The 12,914-nt window shown below is 39.6% G+C and overlaps 1 protein-coding gene across 12 annotated transcripts in view; it reads left to right on the top strand.

Annotated features, from left to right (window-relative positions):
- Positions 1 to 12,876, top strand: part of map7d3 (MAP7 domain containing 3) — a 43,216-nt gene extending 30,340 nt beyond the window's left edge. For 8 of the 12 annotated variants that reach the window (XM_036127738.1, XM_036127735.1, XM_036127728.1 and 5 more), the window contains 10 exons: positions 1,540 to 1,679; positions 4,759 to 4,889; positions 4,976 to 5,196; positions 7,564 to 7,690; positions 7,840 to 8,125; positions 8,817 to 8,870; positions 8,967 to 9,039; positions 9,134 to 9,266; positions 10,157 to 10,449; positions 10,543 to 12,876. In XM_036127738.1, coding sequence (XP_035983631.1) covers positions 1,540 to 1,679; positions 4,759 to 4,889; positions 4,976 to 5,196; positions 7,564 to 7,690; positions 7,840 to 8,125; positions 8,817 to 8,870; positions 8,967 to 9,039; positions 9,134 to 9,266; positions 10,157 to 10,449; positions 10,543 to 10,550 — 1,466 coding nt within the window. In that variant the 3' untranslated portion in view covers positions 10,551 to 12,876. The remainder of the gene's footprint in view (positions 1 to 1,539; positions 1,680 to 4,758; positions 4,890 to 4,975; positions 5,197 to 7,563; positions 7,691 to 7,839; positions 8,126 to 8,816; positions 8,871 to 8,966; positions 9,040 to 9,133; positions 9,267 to 10,156; positions 10,450 to 10,542) is intronic. The other 4 variants (XM_036127737.1, XM_036127733.1, XM_036127731.1 and 1 more) reach the window with 1 other exon arrangement.
- The last annotated feature ends 38 nt before the right edge of the window (positions 12,877 to 12,914 follow it).

Below are 12,914 nucleotides of genomic sequence, written 5' to 3'. Positions count from 1 at the left end.
GCGTCTGCAGAGATTTGTAAATACCGCTATACAATCTTACCATTGTGCCATCCCTACCGTTTAAAGTGCTTTTAATGAGATGCCAGTGAATCTTTTCTGCTGCATGGAGCAATGAGCAACACAGGCATCCCCCTCCCACACCTATTGCTGCACACTGCCAGTCAGCTTGTTATGACGGGCCACTGCACTTCTTCGTGGTTGTGAAAAATGCAAAGGCACTGTGAAGAAACTAAAGAAGCTCCAGCTGACATTCTTCATAATGTAAACCTGTTTTAAAAGTACATTTATGAACATGTCTGTTAAACAATTAACTGCAGGATTGCTACACAAGCAAACAGCCCAAACAATTAACCAGCTGTTATCAGCTTTTTGGAGTTCCTGGTTTATAAAATCTAAGATTTTACCCCAATGAAGACTAAGTTCAGTATTTTTTTTTTCTATTAAAGTCCAGTTACCTTAAGTAAATACAGATAAAGTTACAACGGTAATAATCAGTGTTAGTTCAGAAGTACTTGGAATAATTGTTTCCTTTCTTTAATAAATGAAAGCAGTTGTTGAGTGATGCATCAGTCAATTATGAAAAAAAAATTGTTTCTGGATGTCTCAGATTTGATCAGCAGAGCAAAAATTAAAAAATGTAATGCATCAAAGCTAAGACCTCCCATAGTTTTAGTTCTATAAACGCGTCGACCGTGCACCTTAATGTCCTTATTTTGAGTTTCATAAAAAGAATCAGATAAAGAACCTGCAGCACATTTCTTTTCTCTTAATGTGTTGCAGCGCTTAGAAATAGAAAATCAGTCAACGGTCCCATTGGTGCATCTATACTAATATAAAATACCGTTCTGCAGTTAAATTTGTGTTTTCATTTAAAGTTAATTCTCATACTAGTTCATGTGTCTCCCGACCCACCCAAATTTAGATATATTTTTACTTCTTACAATCACAAAAAACAATCTGGTTTCTAAATTTTAAAGCTGCAACATTGTGGTTACATGAAGAAGTCAAAGTCCACGTTTTACTTGCTCATAACAATTGTTTGACTAGTGTTAAAAAATCCTTTTAGTGCAGTGTGTGTTTTCTGTTTTTGTGTGTTATTTTTTATATTGTTGGTAGGTTTTGTGTTTTGTTTTGATGTTTATGTTGTGTGCAGAAGCTTTGGTGGATGCCGTGTGTGTTCGGGGCGGGTCTTAGATCGGTTCTCCTCGCTCGTTGCGTCTCCCTCTTAGAGAAAAAAAATTAGAAATCAACCTGCTGCCTGCTTGAGTGCTACATCTAACAATTTGCTCTTTGTGTGCTTTTGTTCCCTTACAAACCACTCTTCCTACGTTTTCCTCCAACCATCATCTGCCTCTCCGTTCTCTTCCTTCCTTTCTCCCCAATCCTCCCTCCGTTTTCCCATCGACTCTCATCATCCTTTGCCCCCCTTTCCTTTTTTTTTTTTTTTTTTGCTGCTTTGCCGCCCAACTCGGTCGCTTCTCACTCCTCCTCCCATCGGTTGTGCTCCCCTGGCCCTGCGATGACTGTGTCCTTTACCAGAGTGTCACCTGTGTCCTCGTTCAGCCTCTGCCAGCGCCCTGAACCCACCGCGCGGACCCGTGCGCAGCCGCAGCATCGACCGGCAGAAGAGCGGCATGACCACGTCAAAGTCAGCCAGCGAAGCCCTCGATTCGTCTCTGGTAAGAGATTTTTTGACGGTCTGAGTCCGCAGGAACCCTTACAGCTTATTACATGTTAATGTAGCTGATTTTTTCATTTTAAATGCGCTGGATTTGTGTTATTATGGTGGGTTGTGTTGCAGTCGAATGGCAGTAGGAGGAAGCAAGTTTGGATTACTTGGATGTCTGATGTAATCTAACTGTATTCAAATGACAGTGACTCTCTGATGGAGGCGTCGGTCCAGCCGTCAGAGGCTGAACGATACTGGACTTTTTTTTTTTTTTTTTTTTTTTTTTTTTGGGAGGGTGGAGTCCAACAACGTGCTTAAGTCTCCTGATGGAGTTAATTTTTTAAACCATTTTTACAGTAGGGCTGAACGATTTTGGAAAATAATCTAATTGCGATTTCCTTTCTTAATATTGCGATTTATTTTTTTTTTTCCAAGTTTAATTTATCATGTGTTTTTAAATATATACAAATAACAAATTAATTTGTTTCCTCGCCGTGCGGATTAGTTGCTAAAAGACCCGCAGCATCTAAACTCGGAGCAGAAATTATTCTGTTCTGCCTACGATATATTTCAACCAAAATTGCAATTTTGACTTTTCTCTGCTTTAACCACAAGCAACAAAAATGGCCTCTAAATAAAGATGTTTGTAAACAAGGACTATTTTAAACAAGAGCTTTTAATGTTTCTATTGATCAGAATATTATTCAAGAGAACAGCTTTTAATTGATTTGGACATCAATCCTTGTTGAACATAAAGTCCAACCAACAAGCAAGTCTATGTATTAAACTGATTGACCTGTACTTAATGCTATGTATGATTATATAAACTCTAAAACAAGTAATTAAATTAGATTATCTCACTGCTGCAACTGTCTTCCCCTCCATGTCGAGGCAAACCCACTTCAAACATTTTACCAACACTTAATGGAAGTGTCTAATTCTCTAATTGTTACATATTAATATGTATAATATTGCAGACCTCTGCGATTTGGAAATTGCGTTCTTTTTAAATTGCGATTATATTGAAAATGCAATTAATTGTTCAGCCCTATTTTACAGATTAACAAATTTGATATTTTTCTAGTCGAGAAAACTAATAGTATTTCCAGAGCTGGTTTTGTTTTGTTGCCTTTGCATTTAAAGAGGAAACATAATTCATTCTCCAACATTAAACAAGCTTTATACTAGTAAAAAAAAGTGACACGACAGGCTCTGATTTATGTACATATTTACATTTGCCTGTCAAAGTACCTCTGCGGGATGCTAACCTTAGGGAAATGTTGCCCCTCCTGTGCTTTAAACATTTCTGGTCACCTGTGTGTCACCTGTGTGGGAGAAAAGTTTCTCACTGCCACACACAGCTCTACCTCTACGTTCTAACATTTGGCGCCCGGCTCTCTGGCATGTTCTCCCTGTTCTCATCCTCCTGTGTGGTTGTGAAGGCTTTCATTGTTGTTTGTTTAAGAAACAAAACAAAAGGATCCACTGTTGCCTCATTATGAGCGAGTCAGGCCATGCAAAGCAGACCCACCCTGGTCGTGGAGCCTAATATCAGAAGCCTTTTGACTTTGCTCGTTACGTCATTATTTTCTGTCCTGCTGCTGCGCTCGTGTTGGTGAGAAATAGTCAAAATTGACACTAATGTTTTGACGGTATCGAGCAACATCTGTGCGTTTTGAGAGTAAAAGGCTACAGTTGACATTAGCTAAACATTACCTTGCAGAATACTTCGTACTCTGAGCTGTTTTGTGTTTTTTCTAGTTGGTGTTGAGCTTTAATCTATTTAATTGGAATATTATCGGATAAATCAACAGACACTATCATATGGAAAAGCGTCCCCACAGAATGATGCTGCAGCATTAAGTGCTACGGTTCATTTCAGCGTCATAGGTCTCCCTGCCTCCATCTGATTTTAATTCTGCGTAGCACCCACTGAGCTATATAATACACTGGAGTGCTGATTTTGCCGAAAAACTGAAGTCACTGGCCGCCATCTTGCTACTCCCTACTCTCACAGAATCCCATAGGAGTTGGTTGCAACAACAAGCAGTTTTCTGGCTGTGTGAAAACGTTTCACAGGTAATTCTACAGTCAGTGGATGTACTAAGACTATCAACTACTAGGAAATTAGGTGCTAAAATATTTTACATGTTATTCATATTAAATATATATATATATATATGTATATATAAGTATGTGTATATGTATATATCTAGATATATGTATACATATATGTAAATAAATGTTTTTGTATATTATTTATATATTTATAAATGTTTTATATATATATATATTTAAATAGATAAAATGCAAAATATTTCAGCACATGACTTTCTCAGTACTTGATAGTTTTAGAACATAGCATAAAAATATATGGCATTTGACATTTTAAAAGTCTTAAGCCCCCCCTGAACATGAGAAAATCCTCGTTATTCGATGCTGTAGCGCACATATTCCCTAGTTACTGGGGGGAAATAGGGAGTACCAATATGGCGGCTGGTGGCTTCAAAGCGACTCGTTCTAACAGCGGGCGATTAGCACTCCAGTGTATAATATAGCTCAGTGGTAGCATCATGTTGTAAAGATTGAAACATATATTTAGCCAAGCAAATATTATGTTTTATTTTGCAGCCGTTCGAAAGACATTGTTTTTATTCCGTAGACGGCGGTAATCAAGTTTCATGTGAAAGGCCCAAACAGGTTCTCATAAGAACAGTCTGACACGGCCGCGGTTGAGCATTCAGAGCAAACGGCTACAGAGCTGCGTCTTTGTCTCTTCGGGAGTCACATGGATGACCTTGCTGGCAATCTGTTCTCATGTTTACGGTGCCAAATAAAGCCCTTGAGCTTTAAAACATTAATGAAGTGACACTCCAGGAGCTTGTGTGGTTTCTAACATAGGGAGGCTGTCCCTTCCTTACGTTTGGAAAAGAGCACTTTTTCTCCTGAAATCCAGACCGCCTGGTTAATCTCGTGTCTAATGAAGTAGAAATAAATGCTGTTTAATGTCCTTCGGTCACAACTGCCTTGTTTTGAAATAAATACTTCATCCTTATGAAGTCTGTCCCTTTTTTGCATTAAAATTATAGAAAGACAAACGATTAACCTCACCTAGGGGGCAACGTCCCGCCTCACCATCAACCCCCTTGGGACGCCATCGCTCACCATCCCCAGCGCCCAGCCCAACTCCAAAGAGAACCCCCTCCCCAGCAGCATCCAAGTAAGACTTTACACTGGTCCGATTACTTGTTTTGATTTAATTCTGGATAAAAAAAGTGTAACTCGCCAAGGTTTTTCCTCCGACAGGCAAAGTCCCAAGATGCGCCCACCGTCACCGGCCGCCATGAAACAGCGTCCCCCGTCTCCCCAGCCCGCGTCCGCCAAGCCCCCACCCATCCAGAAACCGTCGCTCACGCCAACAGGGCCGCCGACGTTGAGGAAGAGGGATTCCAAGTCCAAAGATCTGGGTCCTGTTCAGCCCGTGGCGCCACAGGCCTCTGAGGCCAGCAAGACCAAAGATAAAGACGGTGAGCCGATCCAGTTCACTCTGAAAAAACGGGTCCAGTTCGTGCCTAATTATACAGAATCCAGTTTATTTTAGTTTTGCAGATTCAATTCTGTTCTAATTATTTTACTACAGTGCCACCATATTCTTTAATTCAGATTCAGTCACACACCGACCAGTTTAATTCAAATTATAGCACTGCAGTCAAAACCAGTCGACATTTTAATTATAGTCTGTAAAAAGCTCTCCAAGTAAGCCCGGCTGATCGCTGTGACTGCTGACTATGATGATAATGAGGCCTAAACAGCGCACTTTTATTAAATGACACAACCTAACGTTAGTCAGCTGACAGCATCAGTGTTTTTCCTCTCTGATTAATAAAAATGGCGTCACTTCTAGCTGTCCGTCTTATGTTGATAGATTTCACTGCAGCTCTTAGTTCTGTTGGTAAAAAAACTGATGTCTACGTTGTCGGGCTATAAAAACATTTGCTCTCAGCTATAATCTTGTTTTAAACATTCACCTCAGAATGATTTGGTTTCCTTTAATCTTTTGCAAGTAAAATATGTGCTCCTCCTCCGCCTATTGTCCGTGTACCTGTTCCCTTTCCACCAAATTAATGGTTTCTGTAAACAGAACAACAAAACACAGGCTACTTTGCTTACTTTAGTAAATGCAGAAGGTTTTTATAAGGGTGTGAAATCTTTCTAAATTTCAAAAAACGCACGCGTAGAGATACATTATCTGGTATAAGACGTGAATGTGAATGAATGAAAAAGTCTTGTTTGTTGCACATTGACGTGGCAGCAGCTTTGCCTGCTTTAAATCCCTTTGGAGCAGGAGGCTCATTATGTCCCAGCTGGAGTTACATCCTGTTTGCCTTGTTTGTTGTTGCTTCTGCCCCCCTCTGGACAGATTGGTGTACTGCAATAAAAATAGCAGCTAAAATAATAATAATAAATAAAAAAGCTGTGAAAGCAAAGTGGGTTTATGATTCAAAAAAATAAGAATGTATTATTGAATTTGTGTGGTAGGTTATTTAAGGGAAAATCCCTTATATATATATATATATATATATATATATATATATATATATGTATGTATATGTGTGTAAAATGTTACTTTAAATCAATTGCTTCTGGCTTTCACTTAAGTATTATGTGCTAAATGCATCATCACATCACAGTCGTAATCTGCAATTACTGTTTTGGGAGTTTATTTGATAGATCAACACTAAGTAGTTAATAACTGTAAAGAAGAAAAATAAATTGATGCATTTCAAGCTTTTATTACAAATAAAAAATCTGAGACTAGCGGCGTGCAACTGAATCGGTGTTTTGTAGAACACCTTTTCAGTGTATTTAAAACTGCAGAAATGATTGTGGTTGGTCTTTACCAGCTTTAAACATTTAGAGAATGAATTTATTTGCCAATCCTTTGCTAAAGAAAAGCTGGGACTTAAAGTATTTAATACATGAAATCATTTTATAGAGTTAATTTTATTTAGTTTTGAGCATATTCAGTGTTTTTGATAAATTTTTGTTGATATTCCTCACTCCTATAACATACTTTTTATTCAAGAGAGTGTTTAAGCCTTTTGTTTATATAGTTATTTATATAATGTTTTTATTTCTCTATTTCTATAAAAATATTTAGTTTGTACTTTGTTTTGTATTTTGTTTTCCTTTGTTCCAAATGTTTAAAACCTAAACCAATCAGTCATCATTATTTGTTTTTCTTACCCTTTGGTTTGATTAGTATTCTTTTTTTCTTTGAGTATCGATAATGGCACCGATAAAATACCAGCTTGATAAGGATTATCGTTAAGATTGGTAGTATCGCTAAATCCTCAACGATACCCATCCCTAATAATTATACTTTTAAGTGTTCCAGTAGGTCATTTTTCAGCTGTTTCTCATATTTATCTACAGCTGTTTATTAAAAAATGTGTCTGTGAGACATTTGTGATAAAGCTTTGATTCAGTGATGCATTGTTTAAATTACTTTGTGAAAAGAAAAACATATCGAGATAAATATCTTATATTGGGATCCGCCTTAAAAACATTGAGATATTATTTTTAGTCCATGTCGCCCAGTTCTAATTTCACTCTAGTAAAAAGTTTATAACACCGTGTATCGTTTTTCTTATATTATGTTCCACTTTGTGTTGATTTATCTCATAAAATCTGCAAAAAAAACAACATTAGTTTGTGGTTGAAATGTGCCAAAAATATAAAATGTACAAGGAGTTTGAACGCTTTATAGCAGTTTATTTTATTAATATATCTAACTATTTCTCTTTTTTCTGATACTATCATCACTTTGGATCTGTATCGCATTGGAAGAAGGATGTGATAACAACACTAAACGTGACTTTTCTTCCTGTCAGACTCAAAGACGACCAGCACTAACTCTGCAGCTGAGGCGGCAAAGATCCTGGCGGAAAATCGAAGACTGATGAGGGAGCAGAAGGAGCGAGAGGAGCAGCTCAGGATACAGAAGGAGGAAGAGGAGAAGTGAGAATTGGCAGCGAGGAGACATAAACGTTTTATGTTGCCATTTAGTCTATTTGAGGATGATAAATATGAATGTTTGTCTCTTTTTGGGTAAATAAAGAATATAATGTCTCCTGTTATAATCCAAGAACCGCTGTTTGCTTATCCAGGCTGAGAAAAGAAGAGGAGCAGAGTTTAGCCGAAGAAGCTCGACTTATACGGCTGGAGGAGGAGAAGAGGTTGGCCGAAGAGAGGAAAATAAAAGAGGAAGAAGACGCGCGTCTAGCAGAGGAAGAACGAAAAAGAATGGAAGAAGAAGAAGCAATAAGGCAGGCCGAGCTCCAGAAGGAGCGCGAGGAGGCCGAGGCCAAAGCCCTGGAGGAGGCAGAGAGGGTCCGTCAGGAAAGAGAGCGCATCATGCAGCAGAACCAGCAGGAACGGATGGAGAGGAAAAAGGTAGAACGGAGGGGCCGATGAAGAAAGGAGGCAAATTGCTTTTTAAACCGGGGATTATGCACAGTCTGGAAAAGTTTGGAGCTTTAGTTCAACATCAGAGTAGATGGGAAAGTTAGTTTTTCCAGATTTTACACCCTGAGTCTGAGTCTTCCTTCCTTCCTTTCTTGTATCTTCCTTCCCTTCCTGTTGCTTCTGTCCTTATCTTCCTTTTCTTCTCATACTTTTTATGTTTTCTTTTCTTTTATTTCCTTGTGTTCCACCTTCCTTAAATCTGTCGTTTATTTCCTTGCTTCTTCCCACAAACCGTCGTTCCTTTGTTCGTTCCTTTCTTTCTTCATTGTGTCCCTCTTTCCTTCCTCACTACCTCTTGCCGCTCCCACTTTCCTTCCTTCCTGTTGCTTCTGTCCTTATCTTCCTTTTCTTCTCATACTTTTTATGTTTTCTTCTCTGTCGTTTATTACCTTGCTTCTTCCCACAAACCGTTGTTCCTTTTGTTCGTTCCTTTCTTTCTTCCTGACTCTCCCTCTTTCCTTCCTTCCTCATACCCTTTATTCTTTTTCGGCTTTCATCCACCCATTCTCAGTTTTTTCCCAGATTTCTCACTTTAGTGTTTTATTTCTTAGAATAAAGCTAAAGTACAGTGAGCTCTGAAAAGTCTTTTAAGTTATTTTTGTCATTTTTTTTGTTTCAGAGAATTGAAGAAATAATGAAGAGAACTAGAAAAGGGGACCAGAGTGACTCAAAGGTGAGATGTTGGCGTATTATTTAAATGTTTGTGCAAACTGCAGTCCGGCGTGGCTCAGAGCGTTGACCGATGAAAGCGATTATTTGTGATGCATAGAGAGATGACGACGCACAGGAGGATGGCGACGAAGGTGGCGATGAAGATGATGAGATGAAAAGTGAAACCAAAGGCAAGTCTGCACCAATTTTTTTATATTTAAATGATTCCTCTATTTATATCTGAGTGAAAGTGAGACGCATATTGATCCAGACGTTCCTTAGCAGATGACATTCCAATGGAGGGCGACCAAGACAGTCTGTCTTCTGGTGACCCTAGAGTTGGCCAAGAAGACGGGATGAACGGGAATCCAGAGCCGGACAGCGACGGCCCGACCGCAGAGGAGAACCAGGCAGGAAGGTGTGAAACCAGGAAAACATCGGACTTTTCCTCACTGCGATCGATGCATAAAACAGGAAACGTTCCTGTAGATTAAAAATAGATTTTAAGGGGTAATCGCCTTATGCTAGTGTCCCATCCCTCCCCTATACCTTAACACCTAATGCAGGTAGAGCTTAAAATAATCACCATCAATCAGCGGATGTGTTTTTGGTCATAGACACCTAAAGCTGTGTGTAATCTTAATTTTGACCGGCTAAAAATCAAATGAACGGCTCACATAATCAGGACTCACAGTAACTCAGGTGTAGAAACAGATGCTGAGTCAAAAAAAAAAAAAAAAGTTGGAACCTGGACGAGTCTGAATGAACTTCTGTAGCGTTCTCCTCAGTAGGTACGACTGGAACAGCTAAAATTCTCATATTTTTTTCCATGTATATAAAAACTTCTAACAAGATAATGTTTTACAGGTTTTAACTACATTGCTGGGAGTCGGTTCATTAACTTTTACTCTGCAACAACTTTTTTTCTGTTTTATGAGAACCTGATTTCTACTGCTGAAAGTTGTTTGCATCGATACAGTTAGAGCAGAGCTCTGCAACCGTTACAATCCAAAGAGATGTTTTTGTCCTCAGTCCAGCCAAATAAAACATTAGTCGCAAATTTTATACAACCTTTTGATAGAAAGACGATGTATAATTCTAAATATCGACTACTGGAAATTTGTTATTTAAAAAAACTACCATTTATTTCTATGTTCATCCTTTAAGTGCAAAAAAAAAATCCTATTTCAGTGGCAGATCATTTGCTCAAATCAAGGACAATTACACAAAGTTCAAGAACATTTTATTTACTTTTAGTTCCCTTGTTGCGGTGTGAAAAGTAAAAGCACTGTGTTCTCCACCCTCCAGTCCAGTCCCTACGAGCCGCATCGTCGAGGGCTCCGAGTTCCTGAATGAAGAGGACTCCCCCAGAGAGGAGTTGGTGTCCAGCCTCAACGGGAAGTCCAGCCAGTGGAGCTTCGAGGAGCTCATCGACTCCAACGTCCACTCCAAGAGCCGACCGCTCATCGGCTCCGAGGACTGTAACCAGGTTTTAATCAACTGTGACGGGAGCGCAGAGGAGACCCGGGTGGCCTTTGAGGACAAGGGAACCCCCATCGGCACCCTGCACTCCTCTAGTCAGCCTATAGAAGCCATTTCAGGTGAGGTTTCACGTCACCGCTGCAAACGCAGACTCTGTGTCCTCTCTCCTCCCCGCAGACCATAACCCTTCTTCTTGTTTTTTATCTCGGCAGAAATTTGATGCTGCAGCTGCCGCTGAGAAGCCTCTTTGTGTTGCACTCCAAACTTTCCTTTCCAGCTGAGATCCCATCAAGAATCTTCTAGCCGTTCCAGTTCCCACCTCTTCCTGCAGGGGGCGCACAAGACGAAACGGAAAGACCACCCTAAGTGCTCCATTTGCACCCCACACAATGAGGAAACGGATTTAATTACGTTTTATATATTTGAAAACGTCACGCTTCAGGGAAATGTTTCATATTCCTCGTCTTTCCTCTTCCTCTTGTGTTTCGTTCTTTTCAGTTTTGTGTCAAACTTTCTTTTTTTTTTTTCTTTTTTTGTTAGGGGGTGCATTCTTATAATAATTTATTAATTTTTGCTTCACTGTTATTGTAATTATTGCTATAATGTGTTTAGTCATTTTCTCTCTGGTATGAGAATATTCCATGACACATGAAAGTCAGGCCATGTGAAATATATTCTAATTACTGAAACAAATGTTAACGCATCACTATTATTCTGTCGCTGTTTGGGCAGAAAGGTTTTTTTTTTTTTTTTTTTTTGCATGTGGTTGAACTAAATTTACTTGACAGGCTGCTTTTTGTTTGCAGCACCCAGCAACATATGGCCTTACCTTTTATGTCCCAACGTTGGATTTTCTAAGTGCTAAGCAGCATAATTGTTATGAAGCTCATGCAAAAAGACAGTTTAGCCACGCTTTCTCACCCTGTCCTGTTCTCCTTTGTTCTGGCCACTAGAGGGCGTCCAAACCACAAAGGTAAAAGGTTTTGGCCCAGTTTGGCGGCAGGGCGGTCGTGGTCGGGTTATGTGTTTAATAGAACTAATGTTTACTAACATCGCTGTAACGGATCTGGTTTTAGTCCCACGCTCTTATCTTTGAATTACTGTAGCTGTAACAAACTGATTAAAGGGATAGTTTGGATTTATTATTTTTTTAAACTTGTGTGAATCTGCAGACGGAGCTAGCAGTGACTAAAGGCTCCACAGATCATAACTCCAAACAGTCCAGGCTATCTCTTTAGGGGTGAGACGTTGGTTAACTAATCTAGAAATCGGATTTCCTTTGGCTTTTCCTCCTCACATTAGCTGCTACGCCTGACGAAATGCATTTCAGCTCTTTTTATATAGTGTAGAAATGGGCGGATTGTTTATATTTGTATTTAAGTGTTATGTTGTGTGTGTGTATATAATCAGTATTAGGCAAGCGAAGCCATGTTTAGGGAGGCACGGCTCAGGTTGTGGTTTATTAGGGTCTGGTTATTTGTTACTGTTAGGGTCGGGGTAGATTGAGTGGTGCGCTGAGCTCAGATTGGCTGGTTTCACGTTAGATCCCCACAAATAAAAGCCTCTGACGAAGAGGTGCTGCAATGCAAAGCTCCAGCTTGGAGGGTCACTATATGTAATCTAATAAATGTGATGTGTGGTGATGCTAACGTTAAATCTCGGTTTGAGAGTCATCTAAAAACAAACTAAAGGAAACTAGCAGAGGTTTGTCGTTGTCGTTGACTATCCTGTCAGAAGTCGTGGCTCATCAGCTCAGGTTTCAGCTGTTCTACTGAAGTAAAGAGGAGCTTCTTCACCAAACAAAAATAACGGTCAGGCTTGATTTACATTTTCTCATTGTTCCCTGTCCATTTTTATTTCTTAAAGCGTGTTGAAACCTTTAACATGATGATCCAAGTATGAGGTTTCGGAGGACCCTGACGTTTGCCTTGTTCTCTGCTGGGTGACTAAAAAATCTCATGTGCATGAAAAGGGCCTGAATTATTTGAGCGTTAACGAGCTCACTGAATGTTACAGACTGCATAAACCGTCCTCCACTTACTCACCACATCTCTTAAGAGCTGCCTGCTTCCAGCCTTCCTGTTATGAAGTCTTGTAGAAAATGCTCTGGCCTGTCAGAGACGACCTGTTACTGCGGAGCGGCTTCGCTGTGAGACGAGCTAGACGAGCTGTGATGTTTTTAACTCCTTCCTACTCCTCTTCTCCGTCGCCCTGTTTGTAGTTGCAGATATTATGTTTTTTTTTCAGGTCCTGCTGCGTCTGTAAGTACTAAACTTAAAAGCCCTCTGTCCTTCCATGTTTGATAGAGTAGAAAGGTGCCTTAGTTTGAGATGTACTGTTTTTATTGCATTCTTCCAGTTGACGGTGTCTTTACCTCGGCCTCGACAATCAGTCCACCCGAGCAGGGCGACTCAGTGAATATAAATATTTCTCTGGAAGATTTGGTGTAAAGCCCCTGTCTGCAAATAAAATCTGTACTGTAAATATATCTAAAGAGAACAGATATGATACAGACTGTTTAAACAATAAAGTCTAAACGAAGCGAAGATGATCCTCCCCGTTTCTTGCTCTGAAGGAAAGAAAA

Source organism: Fundulus heteroclitus, chromosome 23 (genome assembly GCF_011125445.2).
Source record: "Fundulus heteroclitus isolate FHET01 chromosome 23, MU-UCD_Fhet_4.1, whole genome shotgun sequence".
NCBI lineage: Eukaryota > Metazoa > Chordata > Actinopteri > Cyprinodontiformes > Fundulidae > Fundulus > Fundulus heteroclitus.
This window is presented reverse-complemented; position numbering and strand designations above follow the sequence as displayed.